Source organism: Sapajus apella, unplaced genomic scaffold, assembly GCF_009761245.1.
Source record: "Sapajus apella isolate SASKATOON/1434 unplaced genomic scaffold, GSC_monkey_1.0 scaffold16, whole genome shotgun sequence".
Classification (NCBI taxonomy): domain Eukaryota; kingdom Metazoa; phylum Chordata; class Mammalia; order Primates; family Cebidae; genus Sapajus; species Sapajus apella.
In genome coordinates, this window is record NW_022436956.1 from 6,848,730 (window position 1) to 6,872,893 (window position 24,164).

At 41.9% G+C, this 24,164-nt stretch overlaps 1 protein-coding gene across 8 annotated transcripts in view; it reads left to right on the forward strand.

Annotated features, from left to right (window-relative positions):
* The window catches only part of ETS1 (ETS proto-oncogene 1, transcription factor), a 129,221-nt gene that overhangs the window by 88,530 nt on the left and 16,527 nt on the right, over positions 1–24,164 (forward strand). For 3 of the 8 annotated variants that reach the window (XM_032285011.1, XM_032285013.1, XM_032285015.1), the window contains 6 exons: positions 2,402–2,503; positions 9,535–9,654; positions 11,063–11,263; positions 14,129–14,206; positions 15,203–15,451; positions 19,745–20,005. In XM_032285011.1, the coding sequence (XP_032140902.1) occupies positions 2,402–2,503; positions 9,535–9,654; positions 11,063–11,263; positions 14,129–14,206; positions 15,203–15,451; positions 19,745–20,005 (1,011 nt within the window). The remainder of the gene's footprint in view (positions 1–2,401; positions 2,504–9,534; positions 9,655–11,062; positions 11,264–14,128; positions 14,207–15,202; positions 15,452–19,744; positions 20,006–24,164) is intronic. The other 5 variants (XM_032285014.1, XM_032285018.1, XM_032285017.1 and 2 more) reach the window with 3 other exon arrangements.

The following is a 24,164-nucleotide window of genomic DNA, read 5'->3' on the forward strand; positions in this document are numbered from 1 at the left end:
TCTCTAAGCCTTTTTTCTTTCTGCCCTTCCCAGGCTAGCTTTGAACGACTGGAACCCTCACTGGAAGAGGCCTGTCTCTGTGTTTGTTTCCTGCGTGGGAGGGAGAGGCAGGCCTTGAGAAAACAGTTCAAAAGTGCAGAAAAACGTTACCTCTTCCAGCCTAAATAAACGGGCTCCACTCCATTTGTTTGCCCAGATTTTTCCTTTGCCCACGGAGAAAACTCCTCATCATACACCTTGCCCAGCCTGACCTTCTTGGTGATTCCCAGGGCCACTGCCCCCATGCCTGTTTTACCCGCAGACCAAATGCCAAGTGGATCCTGAGCTGAGGTTTGATCAGGCTAGTTCTGGGTAGGATGTGCAATGGAGCCTGCTATCAGCAGAGTCTCAGGGACTGAGGTTCTTCACTGCTCCAGAAAGACATTTTTCTGTAATGAAAATGTTGGAGAAAATGAAAAAAAGAAATGAAAAAAGAAATATCATGCCCCATCATTTTTGCCTTATTTGCTTTTAATTCTGTCAATAGGTGCAGGGAGAAAACAGCTGGCTTCCGTGTCTGGCGATGTGGCATTGAGTCCTTGTTATATCACTTTACTGGCTTGATAATCTCGATCAAGTCACTTTTGTGAGCCTCAATTTCCTCACCTACATGATAAAGATAATAGTATATGTGCTTGTTTTGAAATATCATGCTAGAATATTCAGTAAAACACTTTCTAAAAGATACAGTTCTATTCAAATAGCAGGAGTGATAATTATACGTGGGAGTTAAGTGAAATTAAAATAAATTGGTTAGCCCAATTCACCAGCATCTGTAAGATCTCAGAGGAGGAGGCCTCAAAGACTGATATGTAGTGGAAGCTGGGATTATAGCAAGATGTAAATGTCAAATATTCTCCATTGTCTTCTTGAGTGGGGTTATTCTATGTCACGTTGATACTAAAAGCCTTATGATCCTGTCTTGAGAGTTTTAGTGAAGTCAGGGCAGGAGTTTTCCTCATTCAGAAGTGTAAAGTTTGGGAAGAACCAACAGAAAGGCAATGTGGTTCTCTGCAAAGCCATCGAGCCTAAAGAACTCATTCTTTCCTCCTGAGTAACATAGAGACCATGGCTCTGCGTTTTTCATGATAAAGAAGTCACACTGTTGTGGGACATTCAGGAACTGTAAAATATGTTATGTGGTGGGAGTCACGTGTAATTGTCTATGCAGGAAATACTTTGAAACGTGAACTACTTTGTAAATGGCCTGAAATGATCGTTTAAGAAGCTTAAATAATTCTTTAATGTACCCTATCGAGATGGTCCTTGTATACAGGAGTCATAATCTCAATAGCTAAAATTTCCTTTTAAATCGCTTAAGTGTTGTTAATTTGCAGGCCCATAAGTGACAGTTAAAACGCACTTGGGTTTTGGCAAATTCCAAACACATAGAAACGAGTTCTCAGCATAGGATTATACTTTTGCTTTGTGCCATATTGACTCTAACGTGATACTCTTAGGAAGTTTTTGCAACCAAAAGGCATCTTAGGTCCACTGGATTCATGTCATTCTGAAGTGTCATGGCAAACATATTTTAGATGATTCTTGCTGCAAAAAGTATTTTTCCCTCAGCAGATTTGGAGGATGCAGCATCGGTAAGAAATTTGTCTATTCTGTTAGAAAAAAAGTGCCAGTTTCAGAGGGTGTCAATTTCCATTTTTATCTCAGAATCTGGTTTTTGCATTTGTGTTTCTTCTTTTCTCAATGATTTACTTGTACCTGGAAAAATTGTCAGATTCCTTCTTGGTGTCTCTGTAAGCATTGGGAAATAAAAGCTTTTTTTTAGTCTTTGTATTTTAGAAGATGCTTTTCAGTACAATCAAGCAGCCAGTGATTTGTTGAGCACCTACTATGTCTTAGGCTTTGGCATTTTCACACATAGTCCACCTAATCCTCACAGCAAGGCCAGTAGAGCATTCTAGAGAATGAAAGCGAGCTTCATCTGAGGGGCTTTGAGACCTGGTTTATGTGCCTTCACTTGCCAGGCTGCTAGAGAAAAACACATATTTAAAAACCTTTCCAGCAGGGTGCATTCATTCATGTATTTCTTACTTCAAGCCATTTGCCCAATGTTTAGGGTGGGAGATTTGAACTAGTCTAAGGAAAGAGCGAGAAAATTTAACTACGGGACCCAGGGGGCAATTCTGCTTTCTGGCTTGGATCCTGGAACGGAAGAGCCTCTCTAGGTTTCCCTGAACACCTGGAATTGATTTGGGTTTTGCTCTGACTTCGAAACATTTGCTGAGGTGGAGGATGGTGGAGGAGGTAGGAAAGAAATAAATCCAGTGATTAAAAATAGCTTGTGCATGTCAGGTGCCTGAACGAATTTGGGAACATGCCTGCAATCCCTTTTGTCTGGCAGGTCTGAACTCCGGCGCTGCCGAATTACAACTGCTTTCATTTGTTTTTCCTGCTTCCCTACCATGTAATGGTCAAGGGCTCATTGGAACCATGTGTGAGCCTGGTGAGTCACCAAATCCTCAGGACTTCAGTGGTAATAATGTGTTAAAACTCCTTTTGGGGGATGGGGCAGGAGGTGGATGAAGGGAAGAGGGAGAAGTCTGAGGTCACTTCCTACAGATGTTCAGTGTGCTTGGCCTTCTCTGCAGGCTTCTTTCTCAGGCCTGAAACCAGCTTCTCCATGCAATTTGGAGCCTGCTTTGCCTTGCAGGAGACCGTCTCTTTTGTCCTAGGGCAGCTTCCCTCTGCGGAGAGGCATCTCCTCTGAGTTGGCACGTTGTACCCAAAGAGCGTGTTTTCCCTGGTGGCTGTGTGCATTGGCAGCAAACTGAGATACTGTAACTTGAGACTGGCTTGCATTTTTGGTCAGTCAGGTCACTGGAGGGTGAATTGGGGATTTTCTATGCAGCTTCTTTCTCCCTTCTTTGGAGTGGTTTTTATTGGCTGCTGACTTAGAAAGGGTTAGGTATTAAAAGAAGGTCAGAAACCCAGTTGTATGTTTCCTAACTGATATGAGTCTGTTCCAGGTCTCATGGTGTCCTATTGTTTGGGACAATAATGGACAGTTTGGTTGGGATGTGTGGCCCCAGCATGGGCACTGAGTCATTTATTGCCTCGCTCTTGCTGGAGCCAAGAGTCCTGCGTGCCCCCGTTGTGTTGTCACATGATTGGGTTTATGAAAACTGAGCCAAGGGTCTGAGGAGGGACACTTGCCTCCCTTATTTGCGTTCATCTTAGCCAGAAGCTTTGTGGATTATAGCCCCTCCCCGAGCTGGAAGTCCTGCCTGCCCGGTTTCTAGTGCCTGTCACGGGAGTCACTTGCCACTCCCTTCCACTCTACTTCCACCTTACCTTTATATGAATGAGAGAGGGCAACGGAGACTGTCTTTCTTTGAGATTCCTTTGCACATTTTTCAAGAGATCATTAGCTTCTTTATCAGGAGAATCCTCTTGAAGACCAATGACCACTTTCCAGGGCCATGAACTTCAGAAGCAGAGCTATTCGTCAGTGTGGCTACAGCCATTTCTCTATTTGTATTGGTCTGAAGGGGTAAAGGCACCTTATCTCCTACACTGGGACTTGTTCTTGGCAGTTTGGCCACGGTCTTACCTTTCACGCTGCCCTTCTGTGCTGGCCAGAACTCCCAGCGTTTTAATTTTTTTTTGTCTATTCTGGTTACAGTTGTAAGTCCATGAGGTTGACCATTAAGAGGAAACATCATTGCAGTCTTCTGCTTGTAGGAAGTGGAAGTCCAAGGAACTGGCACACTATCTTGATTTGAAATCGTCTCTCTGTGATCCCACATTGGCACTTTCCTGATCATGAGTGCTGCTTTGAAAGAAGTTCTGTGGTTCAAGTGGGCCAAGGCCTGAAATACAGACCTAGATTTAAGCACCACAGAAAGTAACCTGAAGCCTTTTTTTCTTTTTTCTTGAGTTTATTTGCCTCTTATTAAACTGTCATTCCCTGACCTCCCTTTATCTAAAAAATAACCTTGTGACAATGAAATATTTGTGGGTGAAATTACTTCTTGTCTGGGATTAGCTTTATAATTCTTCTGCGTGTGTGTATGTGCGTAGAAGATGAAATAAAATTGAGTACTATGGATAAACTTTGAGTAGAGTTTCTCTCTACTTTTGTGAATGTTTGAAAATTGTCAAATAAAAAATGTAAAACTCTTGTGAGGGACATAGACACCACCTATGAACAGACCTCTTTTAAAAGTGGATTGAGCAAGTGACTTACCCAGTGTATGTCTCCACTAATGGCATAAGTGAAATCTGAATCCATGGATTTGGATCAACAGGTTGATCAACATACATGACCCCCTCTCTCTTTTTCCTTTGTCTTTAGCATCCTATCTTTCAATTTGGAGAACTGTTCTTTTACCCTCTCCATATGGACCAGAGGTTTATTTTTGGTTTACTTTTACTTTAAAAAACATATTTCAGTAAGGCTTTATGTAACAAACTAAACTTCTGTTATATGCACAGTTGCTCATTAGGGTGAGTCAGGGTTGCACATAAACAGGGAAGGAAGCCAGGTCGTCACTTAACCCATTTGCTTCATATGGAAGGAAGGAAGCCTCACTTCCCTGAGTCCCAGGAAAGGAAAAGATTATAGTTGATTCTGTAAATGGCTGTTAATTATGTTCTTACAGGGCTAGCTGTATGAACCCTGGGTTTCTTGGAATAGTTTTAAATTTTTAGTTACTCCTCAAATCTTTTAAAGAAAGAAAGAAAAAGTCCCATTTTTTTTTTCTTTCTCAGCTCTGAAAATGTTAGTTTTCCTGGATATCTGATCCATTTCTGTTTGCAGTGGAAATAGAAAGACCCTGGACTTTAAGAGTTGGAAGAATGACTTTCAATCCCAGCTGGTCTCTGTTGGCCTTGTGACTTTAGGTCAAGCTCTTGATCCCCTCACGGCCTTGATTTCCTCATCTGTGAAATGGGGACCCTATGATGCCTTTCCAGACCCCTCAGCAGTTTTATGTTTAGAGGATATTTTGGAATAGTGTATATGAAGAGTCTTGGCAAACTGTCAAGCAGTTCTCAGGTGTAAGGCATGTTATTCACTTTTGGTATTTCTTTCACGCTGCTATTGAGTTCACACACGGGTCTGTTGGGGTTGGTCCCAGTCCAATGGTCATACACAACTGGGTCACATTTACCTTGGATCTCTTGTTCTTGGTTATGTCCCTCATCTCCTAACCCTAGGAGCCCAGATGTTCCAGTCTTCTCGTGATCATTGATTAAGAATGGTGAGAAAATAAACTTGTCAGGTCAGTAAGGCCAGATGTCTTGAACTTCTTGCCAAACGAAAGCCACCTCAAGTTTAGATTCTGTGTACCATTGTTGGTAAGAGCCATTCAGTTTCAAAGAACTGAAAAGAATGGTATGAAAAGGCACATCAAACACCCTGGAAGGGTTCTTGGAAACTGAACAGCCCTTAACTTTGAGTTACATGTAAGTGAATGGAAACCCTTGTTTTACATTTCACTTGAAACATCTTTGAGGTGGTTCAGGGTTAGGCCACAATGAAAAATGAGCAGATGTTTCCCTGCATTCAAATGCCACTAGATGATTCTTCTGCAGATTCAGGGAATGCTACCTGTTCACTTCTGTCTAAATACTGTGCAACCTTACAATGGTTATTTAATCACCAGTTTCTACACAACTGTCTTTTTAGAGATCTAGGGGAATTCCTATAAATATGAACTGAAATTTAGGGTCCCGAGGAATAGTCAGTGGACAGGAAATCTAATATAATTGTAATATATTTATGTCTTAATTTTCTAGTGCATTGTGTTCAGAATTGCCACTGTATTGGCGTAGTGCTTCTCCAGGCCAGATTCTCAGCATTTTGAAACAAATATGTTATTTGAATTTAAGATATTATAATTATTAATACTAAGGAAATTTCAGTATTTTTCCATAAAATATAATGAGTTAATGTCTATGGAGGTATTGATTAACTTCCAGACACTGATTCTAAAATTAGAAATAATTTGTACCTAATGCAAAATATTATAATAGGTAATGAAGTAAAGCATTTTAAGAATAAAGAGATATATGCTTAGGCTAGAAAATCACATCAGATTTTCTAACTGTGTAATGATTTTATTATTGTTTTTGATCAGTGGAATGAACAGAATTGCTACAATCTACAGGTAACATAAAGAAAATTTTTGAATTAGTATTTTATATGATGAATTTATTTTGTATTTAATATACACTTTTGAACATGATTAATCATCATTTAAGTACAATGCTCACACAACTGAAAAAGACAATCTTTGCTAATTATTCATTTACTTATAGAGGGGAGTTTGACTTTTTTGTTTTTAAGATACAATTCCATACTTTATAAAGTTCTGGATAAAGTTCTGGCTTTTACATCTGAATACTTTGGCTCCAAGGACCATGTTCTGCCTTCTCTGGAGCTGATCAAGTCCAAATACAGGTGTCCCAAGCGCACAGGGATGGTTTCCCCCAGCTGGGATGTGAGTGCCTTTTTTTTTTTTTTTTTTTTTTTTTTTTAAGAGATCTAGCACTTGAGTCCTATGGGCAGAGGGGCAGAGCCATGCTCTGACGGGGCCGCGGCAGCACATGGACTGGGCTTGTGGAGGTGGCATTGAGGTGGAAAGGCAAAAGTAATTTCAGCTGCTTTTCTGGGAGAGAACAGGTGAGAACCTGGAAATGCCTGCCCCCTGACAGGAAGCAGAAAGCAGAAACTTTCGTGACTTGTCAGCTCAGCAGCCCTGTCCAGCGCACACTGCTAGGGCGTGTGGACTTATGGGAGGCAGACTCAGGGAACTTCTTTCTCAGGCTTTCTGCTGTCGTCCTTGGCTATCACATCACACTGGCATCCTGCTGTCATGTTGAGAAGATGCTGGGGGCTTCCTCATCAGTCTCATCTTTCAGTTTCTGTTGCAGCAGAACCATTGCTTGTCCATTTGACCTGGCCTGTATTTTCCACATGTGTTGTCCTGGCCAATTTCCGCCGTCAGTAAGGTTCTTTTCATCAAGTCATAAATCTAATGGAGGGAACAAACATGTACAACAAAACCCACACAGTTCAAGTTTATGAATTTGTGTTGGATGGGGGTGAAGGGAGGAAAGTTGCTTCAAATTTGGAAAAATTTAATTCACTCAACGTTTGTTGATTGACTCGTGCTTTTAGCCGTGTGCTGGGAGCTGGGTCTGCTGCAGTTGTTTCTTCTCTCAGAAGCAATACTCTCTGGTTAACTAGAGAGTCCTTTTCTGTATAGTAAAACTGATTTCTACTCTAAGGGAAGATATTTCTGGACCTGCCACATAGCTGCTGTTGGACGTGTAGAGTGGGTATGAGCGGGGAGCACCCATGTGTTTCTTACTGACTCATTTGATGATTACTCCATTGTTTGAAGGGCTGGGTGTTATGTAATCAACATTTGATCCCCTCCCCCAATTTCTTCCCCCTAACAATCTGGGATTTTCCACCATTTTGTCAACCTTCCTGGAGACATGTTGATTTTTCCACTAGATTTTTTTGGGCATGTCCCAGGGCAACCCAAACTCACCACTCCCTGGAACTTCAGATTCCTCGTCATTGGCAGGGCCTGGGAGAGCAGTTGGGAAGCCCTTCTGTTCTTCCAGGGCACAGCCTGGACTCTCGAAGTTTCCTGACAGCATCACTAAGAGCAAGCAGGAGAGAAAGTACCACTTGTCCTTCTTTTGTGCAGTGTAATTTCCACTTATTTCGACATTCAGAGGCAATATATTTGCTCCTTTCTTTGGAGGTCACTAATTGTCAATTTTTCCTGTGTTTTAATTTCCCTCAGCCCATAACATATTCTTTATGTCCAGATACTTTTTAACCAACCAAGATTTAGAAATGGCCAGTTGAAGAATATCTGTAATAGCCTTGCCTGGAACTTAGTCATTTTATAAGTCAGTTTCATGGGATACACTAAAGATTTGGGTTTCTTGAAATCACCTCAGTAGAGTGTATCACTCTCAAAAGGTAACAGGAAAGCTAGTAGGGACTCTCGGCTCGTTTCTTTGCTTAGTTCACTTTTTGTGGGAAATTGTGCCTGAGGTGAATTCAGAAGATGTTTGAGTTCAGCCATATTTGTGTACTGACACCATGAACATGGTCTGCAAATACAGGAGGATCGGGATGGACATAGCAGAGATAAAGGTCCATGTGGGTATAGCAGATGATAATACATTTGCAGATCTGTGGACTGTAATGCCTCACTCTCCTTCACCACTGGCACTAATCAAGCTTTATAGATTTTACCTCCTGTATGCACTTCAGATTGGCTCAGTTATGTTACCTGCCTTGCCACTTTTGTAGTCAAAGCCACCGTCATCTCTCACCAGGACTGATGCAGTAACTTTCTAAAAAGTCTTGCATATCCATTCATACACATCTCCTAAAACACTCTTTATGGAACAGATAAGGTGATCTTAAAACAAAATGATATTTTTTTAGTTGATGCTGATGTTGCTGCTCTGAGGACACTTTGAGAACCACTCATCTGGATTATTCTTTTCTTTCTAAATTCTCATGCATCCTTCACATCTCAGGCCAAACGTCTTTCTTCTTCTAAGGGAGGCCTTTCCTGTTTCCTCCAGACTTCCAGGAATTCCTATTGTACATTGACGTTGCATCATGTACTTCTCCTTTGAAGCCCTTATTGACATTGTGTTTGACCATTTAACTGTGTAAGTAGATTAAACTGTATTTAACTATGTAAATACCCTCAAGAAGCTCGATATCTGATTCTTGCAGTAGATTCAGATAGCTAGCTTCTCCAGAGTAGAGACTATTTCTGTGTTGTTCACTGTTGCTTTGGCAAGTGCTAGATAATGGTTGAATGAATGAATATTGTTATTTCCTTTTCATAGGTAACTGAAAGCATGTAGTAACATTAATATTCTTGGTAAATGTGAAAGATAAGCAGGGACTGTGTGTAAACTTGTAGAGGTGATCAGGAAGAGTAAACATATTTGTTTGTCAGGGATGCAGTACATTTTAGGTAAGAGCTAGGATTTTTTTAAGGGGCGTAGCGTGATGTGGAGAGCCCCTTAAATTTTGCTTGCTCATGCCGGACCCAGTGGTTCACACCTGTAATCCCAGCACTTTGAGAGGCCGAGGCGGGTGGATCACCTGAGGTCAGGAGCTCAAGGCCAGCCTGGCCAACATGGCGAAACCCCATCTCTACTAAAAATACAAAAATTAGCCAGGCATGGTGGCACAAGCCTGTAGTCCCAGTTACTTGGGAGGCTGAGGCAAGAGAATTGCTGGAATCTGGGAGGCGGAGGTTACAGTGAGCTGAGATCAAGCCACTGCACTCTAGCCTGGGTGACAAAGTGAGACTCTGTCTCAAAAAAAAAAAAAAAAAAAAAGAATTGCCTGCTCTGGTGAGGATGCTAGCACAGTTGTTTCCCAGCTTGCCTTCTTTCTTACAGCCCATTCATAATGTTTTATGAGTGGTTCATTACCTATGTAATTTTTCTTATTCATATGCAATTTTTTTCATGCAGATATGGAATGTGCAGATGTCCCACTCTTAACTCCAAGCAGCAAAGAAATGATGTCTCAAGCATTAAAAGCTACTTTCAGTGGTTTCACTAAAGAACAGCAACGACTGGGGATCCCAAAAGGTATGTTTTTGTAGTTGGAAAAAGAGAGGTTGGGGACAGACCCTTCGGGAAGACTCATTTTCTCACCTGGAGCATGTGAAGCAGACGTTACAGTAACGACGTTGGAGTCAGCGGCTGTGGGTCATGGCTGCCGTCTGTTAGGACAGTCGTGACACACATGCTGAGGCTGTCCCATCTCCTGGGCTTGTCCCTGCCATCTTGGTATGAGGACAGTGGTCCTTAAACTTGCCTGCACACTAGAATCACCTCTGGATCTCTGAAAACTTCCACAGTCCAGGTCATATTCCAGACCAATTAAATCTTAATCACTGGTGGCATCAGTATTTTAGGAGCTCCTCAAGTGATTCCAACCTGCAGACAAGTTTGAGCAGCATTGCCTTAGGGACACTCTGGGCTACTGGGAACTCAGGCAGCGGCCTTTCTTGGAAGTTACTGATTTCTCTCTTCTCTTCCATGTACTTTGGCAAAATGTGTTTGTCCTTGGATGTTCTTATCTGAAAAGGTTTATTTGGGAACATAAGGGGACTAGAATTCTCAGAAACAGGAAGTGACAAGAGTAGGCCTTCTCCAAGGAACATTTCATGAACAGTTGAGACCAGAAAGAGGTTTTCTATTGAGTAGAGAGCAATATATTTTTAAATCAGGTCAGTTCTCACATCTCATGAAGTAATCTGCTGGATTGAAGGGGCACCCTTGGAGCAGCTGTGATATTGGGCACTACACCTGCTGTCAATGAAGTTCTAAGTGTCATTGGCAGGTGTAGCCAGGTTAAACCTCAGTTAATCTATGAAGATTGTGTGCTATCAGTACTACAGTGCTAATCAAAGCATGGCTTACGAAAAGTACAGACTTTGCAGAGTATCTGGTATAATACAGGCACCTAATAATGTTGTTATTACCAAATGCCATTTGAATGACTTACTACTACTAATTGCTACAATTATTACCACTACAATTGGCTGAGATAAAAAATAATTGAGAATAATAGTCTCAAGTATATTATAAGTTAAGAGCAGGGAGAGGCATGTGCAATCTCTTGTTATTATTGCTGTTAAAGAAGCCATTTTTTCTCTTGTTCAGGGCTTTAAAAAAGTCCAATGGGAATAAGGCAGTGAGAGAGGAGATTCGTGGAAATCTTTGCCTGCAAGGGCAGAGAATACTCACATGGTACTTTTTGGCTGGCAGTAGTGATCTCCTAGCTGGTGAAATAGAGAAGGCGGAGATGTTGAATGTGGAGGGGAGAGTTATGGAAGGCACTCAATGGTGTGCATGCTAGGCTGTTGCTTCCTCATTCTATGAATAAAGATAGCATTCTCAGCTAAGTTCAGCTCCTTCAGTGTCCTCTCTGAGGCTTGGGTAAGACTTAGGAGCCCGGCCTGCTGGATCTTCATCTGATCTCTTTCTTCAGACCCCCGGCAGTGGACAGAAACTCATGTTCGGGACTGGGTGATGTGGGCTGTGAATGAATTCAGCCTGAAGGGCGTGGACTTCCAGAAGTTCTGTATGAACGGAGCAGCCCTCTGTGCCCTGGGTAAAGACTGCTTTCTCGAGCTGGCCCCAGACTTTGTTGGGGACATCTTATGGGAACATCTAGAGATCCTGCAGAAAGGTAAATATGTGGAAACAGGGAGAGGTGGAGGTTGTGTGGGGTTGCCATGAGAATAGGTAGGGGACTCACCCAGTGGTGGGACATCAATGCCTTTCTCTGTGGGTGTCCTATTGTGGGACGTATGTGGGGATGTGCCTAGTACAGTGTTCAACATGTAGCAGGTACTCTTAGATGAGTGTTAATTTCTTTTTCTTCTACATATTGGAGGTCCAGATTTTAATCTTCAGCAAGATTACATTCCTGAAGCTTCTTGGATTGCAACATTCTAATGCAGGGTCCTTTTCTCAAACCCATGCCCTGTTTGAACAAACAGTGCCCACAGCCAACCCAAGGATAGTTTGTGTGTGTGTGTGTGTGTGTGTGTGTGTGTGTGTGTGTGTTTTGCTGCAATCTTAATACATACTGCTTTGATGCATGGCTGCATAATACCTGATCACACCCCAGGAAAGCTTAGCTTCTGAGAGTGTGTTAATAAGACAGATTTCTCTGCCCACTAACTGGATTGGAATTGCAGTAGTGCATCATACCTTTTACATCTGGAGCAGGAACTGGGGTTATGTCAGGACACTGTGTTGCAACCTTGTAACATGGCCTCTCCTAACAGCCTCTTCCAACCTTTTTGGACCAAGTGACTCATGTACCACAGTCCTGGCTGAGTATAGAAACAGCAGCAGGCGGCAAACTTGGGTGTTTTTGCGCTTATTTTTCTGAATTTTTTCTTAAAATAAATTTCAGTTACCAGCAGTCAGCAGTGCCCTCCAGCTGACTGTAAGCCTAGAAGCCCATTGCCCTCTCTAACCCAGGCCCACCCTTTCCCTGTGGTCACCAACTCCAGCCCTTGGCACAGACACCGGGGGAGGGGAGCAAAACTCAGGATTAGCACTTTTACCCCACATAATACCTTCCTTTGTTTAAGAACATATTCCACTCTGCAGTGCTCAAGAGAGACCCAAACTTTATTTCTCTGTGCTCAAAAGAGTTATCTTTATTCTTTCTCTTCACCTTCTGTTGAAAACTAAGACATAAAGGAACACAGGAAAGAACTATTGAGTCTTTCTGTGGCTGCTGTTAGCGGGAATGGGCAGCCAGCTGCACAGGCTTCCCCAAAGCACCGGCATGTTCTCCGTGCACAGACACCCACTCGTAGGTGTTGACACGAGCGACCTGTTTATAGAGGGAAACGATATGGCAGGCTCCTAACAGATCTGATTTGACTGTTGATTTCTAAACACAATAGCAGATTCCACCAGATGTGTAACCTAATATATTTTACTAAGAGACTGTTTTCCTTTATTTATCACAATGGAGCTGCCAGGTGTTTCGGGCTATCTAAGCCCATCTGATTGTAGTTACAATTAATATCTCTATTGCGTCTCCTTGTTTCCGAAGTTCTTTCAAATACATTTTCTTTTTGGATGATCACAATAACCATGTGAGATAGTAAGGACAAGTCCTAATATTGTCTTTGTCTATAAAATGAAGCTCAGGCTAGGTGATTTCTTCAATATCACTCATCTCCTTAAACTTCATTTTATTTTACTTTTCAATATATTTTTATTTAACTTAAAATTTAACTTCCCATCCTGTGCCTTTTGTATAATAATGTGGACTTACAGGGAACTTCCGGCCCCTAAGACAGGTTTGGCTTTCCTTAGGGCTAAGAAATAGTGTAAGAAAAATTTAAGAAAATTAGGATCTAAGTCACTATGTTTGAGACCAAAAATCGTATCATCCCACCCAATATTCTGTTGAAAAAGGCAGTAAGAATTCTCCCTCTTCAGGTTCAGGAACTTGAAGAGATGAGCAAGATGTTTGTGCTGAGGCTACAGCTTTTGTTCTGTAATTAAACTAAAGCAACACAGCACCAAAAGAACATAGCTGTTTGGGGTGGGGTGGAAGGCCAAAGGTACAGGGATGTTTCAATCTGATAAACTGCTAAAACAAAGTTTAATCATTTTATCTCAACTAGGAACTGTTTTTCTGTGCAGGCATAAACTTGTTTTCCCATCAGACTTTGCTCCTAACAAGCTATCAAATACCTGAGGAAAAACCCAAACCCACACTGTCTCTATGTCAGATTCTTATGGTGAAATATAATCAGACTACTGCATATAAGAATCGGAGGCCATGGCATTTGTTCCAGGGTAATTAGAGGATCCCAGGCTCAACTGCAGTGCCATGCAGAGCTGTCTATACATAGGCACATTTCGTCTCCATTCCTCTCCTTTTCCTAGGGGAGTTGGCATCTGGGCAGGAGCTTGGTTGGGTGTCTCTTCTCTTCCTTTACATGAGTCCAATCGCATTTCACTGAATGGAGTCACTTTACCAGTGTCCTGCTTCTTGTCTGGGCCTGAACTTGAACTCTGAGGGCACTGGAAAAAACACAAAACAAAAACCAGACATCTGTCAGGGGAAGTGGAGAACATAAAATCTACTGCCTAAAGATTGCAATATATTTCTGAGAAGTTTTGAAATTGATCAGTTTGGGGATTGATTCTGGCAACCTCCTGGGATGTCCTCAAGCCTTTGGCTCTAGTGTGGTCGACACACACGCAGCACGAATGCATTGAGAATGAGTGCGGAATGCTTTCTCAGCCCTTAGAGATTACTCACGGATTCTCTTTCCAGGATACTAAATCCCATTTCGCAGCCACCGAAATAATAAACTTAGCCATATTTTTTTGATCTCATCTTTAGACACGGCCACAGTCAGAGTAGACTCAGATACCAACTCAGTTAATGACTATTCAGATTTCTTAGAAAAGGGGTTGAGGTCATTGTGGTCCTTGCATCCAAGATCCCTTTAGAGTCAAGCATGACTTGAATATTGACCTCTTTGTTTCATTCCCTATTTGTTTATTACAGAAGATGTGAAACCATATCAAGTTAATGGAGTCAACCCAACCTATCCAGAATCCCGCTATACCTCGGATTACTTCATTAGTAAGTTCACTGACACTCCTCTTCTCTCATGATAATAGGAAACTAGGAAAAGACCCCCATCTCAGTCAATCTCAGGCTCCTTCATGGAAATTCTTTCAAAAATAATATCTTCTTAAATGTAGACTCTTCTTTGTTACTTTATTATTTCCCACAAAGCACAAAGTTTCAACCTATGTACGTATTTCATTAACCTACCAAGCTCCTGCACATAGGATCTCTTTCTGATATCTTCAACCTGAAAGTCCTGCAGAGAGACTACAACTTGACCTCAAAACTTCTGTTCTGATTTGATACTGTGCACTATGATAACCAAAACTGGGTGGGGTTAGGGATTTGATCTTGGCCTTTGTTCTTCCCTTTTTACTAGTTGAGATGACAGCATTTCCTCCAAAATCCTTCTTTAAGAGTGTGCTATGGAGCTTCAAATTCTATTATAGGAAATACAGCCTTCTCCTTTTTCATGTTAAGTTACCCAGTCCTGCTGAAAAGGTAGCCTGAGGGAAAGAGTGTAGGCCTCTTGTACTCATGTAAGCTCTGAGATGAGATGTAGGACCATCTTATCTGATGGCTCTGCTTTTAAAGGGAATAGTAAACAGGTTTCATTTTTTCATTTAATATATTTACATTACTACAATTTTTATTCCAGTAACACAATGATACTAACTACTCTTCATCAAGAGCTTATTGTGTGGGGAATATTGGTGGGCATTTTACCTATATCCTCATTTCATTTTCCTCACAGTACTCTAGGAAAGATTGCAGTCATCTCCATTTTATACATGAGGAAATGAAGTCAGAAAAGCAATTATCTTGTTAAGGGCCATAGCTAGTAAGTAGTGGACACGGTTAAAAACCCAAGCCTTTCTGATTCAAAGTATTTTCCCTTTATTCTCTAAGGAGCTTGTTCCCCATGATGGGGCGTCTGTAGATGGTTGAAAACGGCTTGTTTTAGGTACAAATCTCTCCTCTCTCTAATTGCAAAGCCTCTGTTTCCAGGCTATGGTATTGAGCATGCCCAGTGTGTTCCACCATCGGAGTTCTCAGAGCCCAGCTTCATCACAGAGTCCTACCAGACACTCCATCCCATCAGCTCGGAAGAACTCCTCTCCCTCAAGTATGAGAACGACTACCCTTCGGTCATTCTCCGGGACCCTCTCCAGACAGACACCTTGCAGAACGACTACTTTGCTATCAAACAAGAAGTCGTCACCCCAGACAACATGTGCATGGGGAGAACCAGTCGTGGTAGGTCCTATTTGTTCTCTAAAAGCTCTTGGGTTTACAAGAATTACCTGGCTATGGGATTTTTTTCAGGTTCCATTTATTTCTCATTTATTAGACTTATAGATTCCTCAGTTTCAGCCTTCCCATCTGAGAATGCTCAGCTACTAAGAGCTTTCCACCGTGGTGTTTTAGCCAAGTCCATGATTATGACAAAGGCTGTTGGGTTCACAGTGGAATCAAAATCAGGCAATTAAGAAATTAAATGTCTTACTTGGGTAAAATGTTTTACTCAATAACTCTGGTTGAATTTGGTCATTTTTTAAGATATGCTCTATTTTTCTTGAGGTAATTTTACCTGAGAAGGACGTAATCAAATAAAAATGGTCCAAGTGACTACCCTGGAAAATGCTTACGTTTAGCATGTGTCCTGGTGCTCCTCCCGGAGGGCTCCTGGGTGTGACTGTAGATCCTGGCTTGCTACCTGGAATGACCTCTGCTGGCCAGCCTGGGATCTTTACCCTCCTGTGACTTCTTTGGTTTGGGAAGATACAAGATGGCTAACCAAGGGTTTATTTGGAACCAGTCATCAGCAGTGTGGCGAAAGTGTGTATTTAGCTAGAGGACCAGGGAAAAAGGTGGCCAGGGGTTTCCAAAAGAAGGTAGTTTTGTTAACATGACTACTATAATAATGATAAAATATTCACCGACAGTGAAGAAAATGTTTCAAAATAGAGCTGGCTGACATAAAGCAAAAAAGGTAAAACACACCCAGTTTTTAGGAACAGGACATAAACAGGCAGAGGTACAGCCTACCTAGTAAAGTGTCCAAATTGTTTTGTTTCTGAGAAAAATGCAGTCTTTTGTAAGAAAGGGCTTGTCTATTTAGCAAGAGCTAGATGATTTCTAAAAAGGTGACAAAGATGACTTTTCTGGTGGGAAAATGGGAAAGAATTATAAACGGGAAGAGGAACAGGAGAAAGCTGATCAAGAGGGGCTCGGGTCAGATGTCAGGCTGGGGCTGGCCTACTAGTAATTCCTGCTCACTGACTGACCATATGTGGTACCTTTTCTGAGGGTCTTGGAGGAGAGCCCAGTAGCACCTTTACTTTGAAGAATCATGGGCCATGCACACTGTCATCTTCTTCGAGTATTCAGGCTCACACTTCCTCCCAGCAGGCCTAGGGTTCACCAACAAGCCCTGCAGAGGGAAAGTCCCTGCAAAATCAGAACCCGTAATCTTCCTTCTTAAGGCTCCAGGGTGTTTGTGTTTCAGACCAAAGGGGATGGGTGGGACCAGTTGGCCTTCCCCTTTCTGCCTCTTTTTTATTTTTGGGTGCGTGTCTATTTAAATACATACACACAAGTGTGTGTATATGTGTTTCTTTTTTATCAGGTAGGCCAAAGCATTAAAATGACTTTCATCCTTTTGGGACTTTCTGTACATCTACACGGGGAGGCCAAGCCTGTGGGTTTGGGCTCAGCCATGTTGTAACTTTGGGTAGATCTCCTGTCATGTTGTTTTGAAATTGCATCTGGCTTTGCATTTGTGTAATTGTCTCTTTTCCCTCTCCTTTTCTTGGTTCTTGGTTTTGGTCCCCGCCGCCCCTCCAACCCCAAACTAATGACTATGGACCAAAAGTGACCCTTACAAAGAGACATGAGATATTTCTTTCTGGCTCCACTCTTCTTCCCTCCCTCCAAGTTCAGCCCACAAAAACTTGAGGGGAAGACCATTTTGTGCAGGGCTGCTTTCTGCACGTTAGAAGTGCTGCAAACAGGACCTATGCAAAGGACCGATCAATCTGAGATGCTGTGATTGATTTACACCGAAAGCATTACTGTTAGCTGATTGTTATTTATACTAATCATAGTACAGTATTCACAGGCTGCATTACAGCATAACAGAGTGCTTCTGTGTCCCACTTATTTGGGCCTTAAGGACTGTCATTGTACGAGTCTGCTCAGTGGGTTGCTGGGGGCTGCCCCATCTTCTGTGTTGAGTGCTCTGACGTCTGTTTGGTGGGGCCAGATAGCTTTGAAAGAACCTTGCCGAGCCCCTTCTCAGAAAGGCTGGCCAATGGATATTTTGGAGAACACACAGGTTTCCCTACATGAGTGCAGCAGTATAACCAAGTGTCTAATCCAGTTGGATTCTACCCATTTTTGGAGAAAATACCCGTAAATGAAGGTTCCCAGCACCAGGGTTATGAAATACAGCTAAAATGAAAGCTGCCTACTGCTGTAAACCACAACTCTCAACAGGCTTGCATTTGGCTCATGTCTGGGGGGTTGCCAGAGACTGGTTCTGGCTTGGTTTAGTCCCCTCGCTTACTGGGACTCCTTGGAAACTCTACTGTCTTGCTTGTGAAAATCCTGATCTCCTTTTTCTCCAAATATAAATTTGGCTGATAGAGATGGAATCATTTCAGAGAGATTTTAACATAAATACCGACTTGGTGTGGTGTTGACAAAAATATAAATTCTCCTTAGGCTTTTGGTGTGTTCTCTCAAATAGAAAATAAGTGACCATGAAGATCAATAGCCGGTATGAACAAATACCTTTTTATGAAATGCCAAAAAGTTTCCTGTTCTAAAACAAGGCTTTTATATTCTGGTTATAGGCTGTTTTCTTGAATCATTTAATGTGAATTTCTGGAAGGGAAACTTCATTTTTAATAAGCATGAAGAGGTGCCACAGTGGACTGGGTGGGCAGGGCTGATAACTCCATGGAGCTCTTCAGTTTGCCTTCTGGAGGTTACCCTCCTCTGAATGGATGAGTTGGGGAAGGCATGAGATGAAACTGACAAGACCATCTTTCTGTTTGAAGCAGTTCTAGAGGGATCAGGAAGTAGAGAAAACCTACAACAGTGGATTTTACAGAAAGTACACACTCAACTGAATATATTTTATCCTGATCTTTAAAAAATTTGGGGAGCAACATATTTTTCTATATATTTATTTTAGGTTTGGGCATTTGTTCATGTTTGATTTTTATCGTTTTAACCAATCTCCACTGTCATGGAGGAGGAATACACTGGAAACACACTAATATGAAGTTGTATAAGTCAGCCTTATTCTGGGATTTGAAATTTATAGATTAACCACTCCTGAACAATTAAGAGTTGACTAACAGATATTTCTACATAAATATTTGTCTCATCCCTTTGCCTCTTGGCTTGTGCTGAGTTGAGGTTGACCATCTAGTCTCCCATGATTTAACTTAGGTTACTTGAAAGGTATCTGAAAGTTGCATATAAAAACCATTTCAGTGAGCCTTTTTAGCTCTTAGATGCATTTGTTTTCCTCCAAAACCTTTTTTTTTTTTTTTTTTTTTTTTTGCTAGCCTCCTTTTTAGTGGCATTTTTACCAATGGAAATTTCTCCAGGAGCTATTGTGCAATCATAGCAGCTGTTTATAACCTGGTTTGGGAAATTAATGAACTTGCATGATCTTGTGGTCAGTTAAGAATGCCTTGAGCAACTCACAGAGTAAAGGATTCCTGACACTGCTATGGACCTTAACTCTTTAATAAACCTTTTAAATATTGCCTACGCTTTTCCAGTGAAGTTTATATTTCGAGTACATAATTTTACTTGGAGAGGATAAAGAATATGGTTTTCTGTTTAGAGGAGTGATCGTGTGTATAAGTTTTGAAAGTCTCTTGGGAAAAGCATCTTCTACTATCTTACTCTATTTGAGAAGGCATAGGTCAGTACATGTATTTCATTTTAAAAAAGTATTTGGGAAAAATACTAAAAAATAGCACTTTAGTTCCAAGGTCAAAAAAGGCTAATCTGCTCTTAGCCTAATGGGATTCTTTTTTCTTATGACCAAAATGTTTTCCAAACTGGGCCTTTTGAAATCATCTCATTGGCTTGAGTTGGAGTGGGGGATTCAGCCTGACATTGCTCCGATTTCTTCATGTATTCATTGGACCTACAACATCAGCCAGAAATTACATCATGACATGTGTGATCCTCAGCTTCTAGATTTCTGGCTTTAGAACTCTTGAGGACCCAAACACTAGTCTGACAGATGTGAGCAGCGTTTGACTCTGAACCTCTGTAAGAGGAGTTCTCAAACCAGGCAGCAGAGTGGATGTGGATCCTCAGATTGTGGCCTAGTGTAGCCCCTTCCCCAGAGTAAACCCATGACCCCTGAAGCTTCCATTTCCCCTGGACTCTCACTTCCTCCATCCCTCCTACAGATCTGATTAGCAATCTGTCCTCCATAAGAGGGTTTTTACAGTTTTTTCCCCCCACTCCCTCCTCCCTCCTCCCCTGTCCTCTTCCTACCTCCTCTCTTACTTCCAGGTAAACTCGGGGGCCAGGACTCTTTTGAGAGCATAGAGAGCTACGATAGTTGTGATCGTCTCACCCAGTCCTGGAGCAGCCAGTCATCTTTCAACAGCCTGCAGCGTGTTCCCTCCTATGACAGCTTCGACTCAGAGGACTATCCAGCTGCCCTGCCCAACCACAAGCCCAAGGGCACCTTCAAGGACTATGTGCGGGACCGTGCTGACCTCAACAAGGACAAACCTGTCATTCCTGCTGCTGCCCTAGCTGGCTACACAGGTAGGCGCCCTCCCGCTGCTTAGGGCAACTCTGTCTGCACGTTTCTGTGGGTGGGGTCCGGGAGGCACTGTGCACATCTGACCAGAGACCATGGCAGACTCCTTTTGCAGGGCAGTGGGGAGAAGTCCCTTTAAGAATTCTTTAGTCTCTCCAGCCACTCTGCTTGTGAATAGCCATTGATTTTTGGAAGCAGATAGTATTATTCTATCCCAAGGGATCATTTCCAAGAATGGTAGGAAACTTATATTTTGGGTGTTTTTCCATGTCTGGGGGAAGGGAACTGTCATGATTTGGTGTTCCTGGAAACTGAATCTAGTGGCCTGGCATCAGGGGATTTTTCCTGGTCTGCTCTTGGGAGGTCTTTCTAAATACAAAATCAGCAGCAGCATCTCTCAAAGGCACAGCTAAATGGCCTCCACACTGGACTCTTCTGCAGCACGGTTCTCCTTAGGCCAGCTGTTCGAATGTGGGAACAGTGTCCCCAGTGGCTCTCCGCCCTGTCCAGATCCATCCTGGACTGTAGAGGAGACCCTTCCTCTCACTTGGCTTTATTATCAGTTTTCTTCCAGGAGCAAAAGCTGTGTTATGATAGTGATGACTGAAGAAAGACCATAGAGAAAGGAAGCTGTAGGTTGAGCACGTGAGCTTTGATTGAGACTCTGGTAGTAGAGCAAAACAATTCTTTGTTCAAATGGGTTGTAGCACATCATGCTACTTAACCAGAAAAACATGTGGGGAGTATATGTGAGAAATAGCCAAGAAGCATTAATGTGTTAATCATCAGATCACTCTGTAAGATTGTAGTGTTTTCTAAAAATTAGAAAGTGTGTTGTGAGTATAGCTTATTTTAAAATAGCTTTCATTACTCAGATGTGAACTAGGCCTTTATCCTCTTATAATTCTCTCCATGCTAGACACGTTTTCATGTAGGGACCCTTTGTGTGGATGGTGACAAACAGCAACATCTGTGTTTCTCTTGAGGTACTTGTCTGATCTTTAGAGTTTGCCGAAGTTTTATTTTTGCGTTCAGGGAAGCCTTAGGTCTTCTACGAAGAAAACCATTGACCTTTGAGAACAATTCAAATGCTTGAAAACTTACTCCCCTTTCAAAGGTCAGGAGTGTGTCTCTTCCGTTGCATTCCACATAGCCCCTAGTGCAGTTCATTGCATGAATAGTGCCTAGGAATCATGTCTGTGTGTTGGGGTAGCAATAAGGTCAAGGCCAGGAGCGGAACTTAAAGGTCCTTACTTTATTCTTTCTACGGTACCCGTGGTCTTAGCTTGAACATGGCAACATGTAGGAACTTACTACTTTTCAAGGGAGTCCTTTCCCGTCTCTGGAAGAAGATTATTAGGAAGTGTATCCATTGCCATTAAAAACATCTGGAATGAGGAAAAGTATATTAAGTCACTCTCAGGATGTATAAGAGTGCCAGCTCATGCAGTTATACCTGTTAGGGGTTAAAGAACCAGAGTGCAGTTGAATATAGTGATAAAGGAAGGCAGATGTGCTGCTTAGTTGGGAAGAGAAAGGAAAGGCAGAGGTAGCTCTAAAATGACTTCATGGCCTTGGGAGGTGGACTTTATCTCTAACTGGCGATGCTTGCTTCTGTTTTTGTGCTGCAGGGAAAACTATACTTTAGGTCTGAGTTATGTTGGATAGATTGATAGTTGCCTTCCCTCCCTTCTCTCTCTCTCTCTCTGTCTCTCTCTCTCTCCACACATGGGATTAGGGAATAAAACATTTAGAGAGTAGAAGAGAAGGGATGATGATTATAAAGTCTCAAAGACTGAAGTAGTCATTTTAATGAAAAAAACATTTTGAAGTATCTTACCATTCAATTATTTCTCCTTGACGATTGCAAGTTTACTTTTCATGCTCTCTCATATGCTGGTGAGAATAATAGCCCAGAAAACAGAAGTCCTCTGTGTTTCCTCCCAACTCTAACACACTGTGTGGTTTTAGGCAAATTTACCTTGTACTCTTTTCTACTTTTAGTGAAATAGAAGTGTTCGTCCTTATCTTGGTGGCAGGAAATCTGTGAAAATGTAATTGAATTAAATCAACTAATTAAATAAATGAATGCTAGACATTGTGCTAGATGTAGAGAAAAAAAAAAACCCTTAAATTATAACAGTTCAATTATTTCAGCAAATGTCTGAGCACATAGTGAGTGCAGAAAAGTGAGTAGCCCTTGAGGGCTCACTGTCTCCTTGAATTCACAATATTTTAAATATCCTTAGACTTGAACTGGATTCTCCCGTTGTTGTGGTCTGAATGAAAGTTGGGATTTGTAAGGTGTGTGAGGAGCAGCCCACATTTTAGTGGCTTTTCTTACTGTAACTGACGCCTGGTGAACAACTCCTGCCTGTACTGCAAACTCATCCTGTGAGGGTGATCTCACCCCTCATGGTGCCCCACCAGCCTCATTTAAGATGCATCCTAGGGCACAGGGAAGGGGATGAAACGTGCCCATTCAGCCTCACCCACCACCTGAGGCAGTCACTAGAGTGCCTATAAATGGATATCTAGCTTTATGCAGACATGTTATGATGAGCTGGAATTTGTAAAGTGGAACTCATTGTATACAAGTGTTGGCAATACATTTTATTGCTTGTAAAAGTTAGCCTTTCTGTCTCAGGTTCTGCTCCCCTTTTCTGTCTGTTCCTTTAAAATTTGATTGTTCCAGAGTATGTTTGGCCACACAGTAGGGGTACGCATAGCTCTATGTCACTATTACTTGGCCTGAACTAAAGGGTGCAGGCTTAGATTCTCCAAGCTGGGAAGAGAATCCATCTTCCTGCCATCTCACCGGGAGTCAGGGTCTTTGTCCATATCACCTCCAATGGAATACATTTTACTTCTCGATAGGGTGTCTTTCTTACTGCCCCGTAAGTGTGGAAATCAGTTAGAAACTGAATTTTCACATTCTCTTGCACAGTTACATTCTTCCTCCAAAGATAAGAAAATTGCATCAACCTTCACTGGGCTCCCATAGCAACTTGTTAAATTAGGTCAAGATGCGGGGGCAGATAACATGGCTTGAAAGCCTGCCTGTTAGCTGAGTTAAGAATACATCAAATGCAATGCTGGCTTCCGCCAAAATGTACCTCCTTACCTTACTGTGAACTGCTTACGGTTATCAAACTGATAGCATCAGAAAGCTCCATTTTCTTTTGTTTTGTTCAAAGATACATTATGAACCCCTTCTAAGTACAACACAGTCCGAGAGAAGTAGCCCAGTGTTTTCTATATCTACTTTATAGAACTAAGCAAAATGCTTTCCAAGCCCTTGAAAAACACAGACATCTCTGCTTCTTCTTGCTTTTCCATTTCAGTAGGTATAGAATGATGTAATGGGCTGTCACATTCTCCCTTCCTCTCAACCCCTCTAGTTCCATTTCATAGATGACAAAACTGAGGAACAAAAAATGACTTATTCAGGGCCATGTATGTAATTGCATTCTGCACAGAGCTAGCTTCTGAATTGAATCTTAAGCCCCAAATGTCTTTACCTGAGTACAGAATCTTTTCTTCATATTGCAGAATGAGAGCACTCCTTGGTTATCACTGTTGTCCGCCTAGAGTGATCAGGACCTTGTCTTCCTCTTGTCAGTAATGAATACTACATGTATGTGGGTTAGGGGTTTGTGGGAGGGAGGAGAGCTGGGTTTGGCTTCTGTCCAGAGTTATTGACCTATAAACCACCTTTATTGAACTTCATTCCAGATTGTCAGACATAGCCACAGATAAGGAGTCCAAACACCTCTGCAGCTGTTACCGAGCAGGTCTGGCGCTAATGTCCTTATCAATGTCTAGGTGTATTCCCACTCTTTGATATGCAGTTATGAATGAAGTGGTTTTCCTGTTTTCTAGGAGCCTAAAAAAGGCTAAACCCAAAGCTGTTTATTAACTGTAATGAAATTATGTTTTACGGTGTTATGCAGATTTATAAATAGGCAGTCCCTCTGTTTCCTTAAGGCTGAATTTGGGACTATCTGGAAGTCAACTTCCAAATTTTTTTTTTTTGTGTGTGAGACATCACAGAAAAAAAAGTACTAGTCTTACAGAAAAAGAAGCCCTGTACATTTTCCTCTAGGTCCTCTCAATTTGATTCTTCCCTGAAGTAAATCCTCCTCTTGTAATTTCATAGATGAC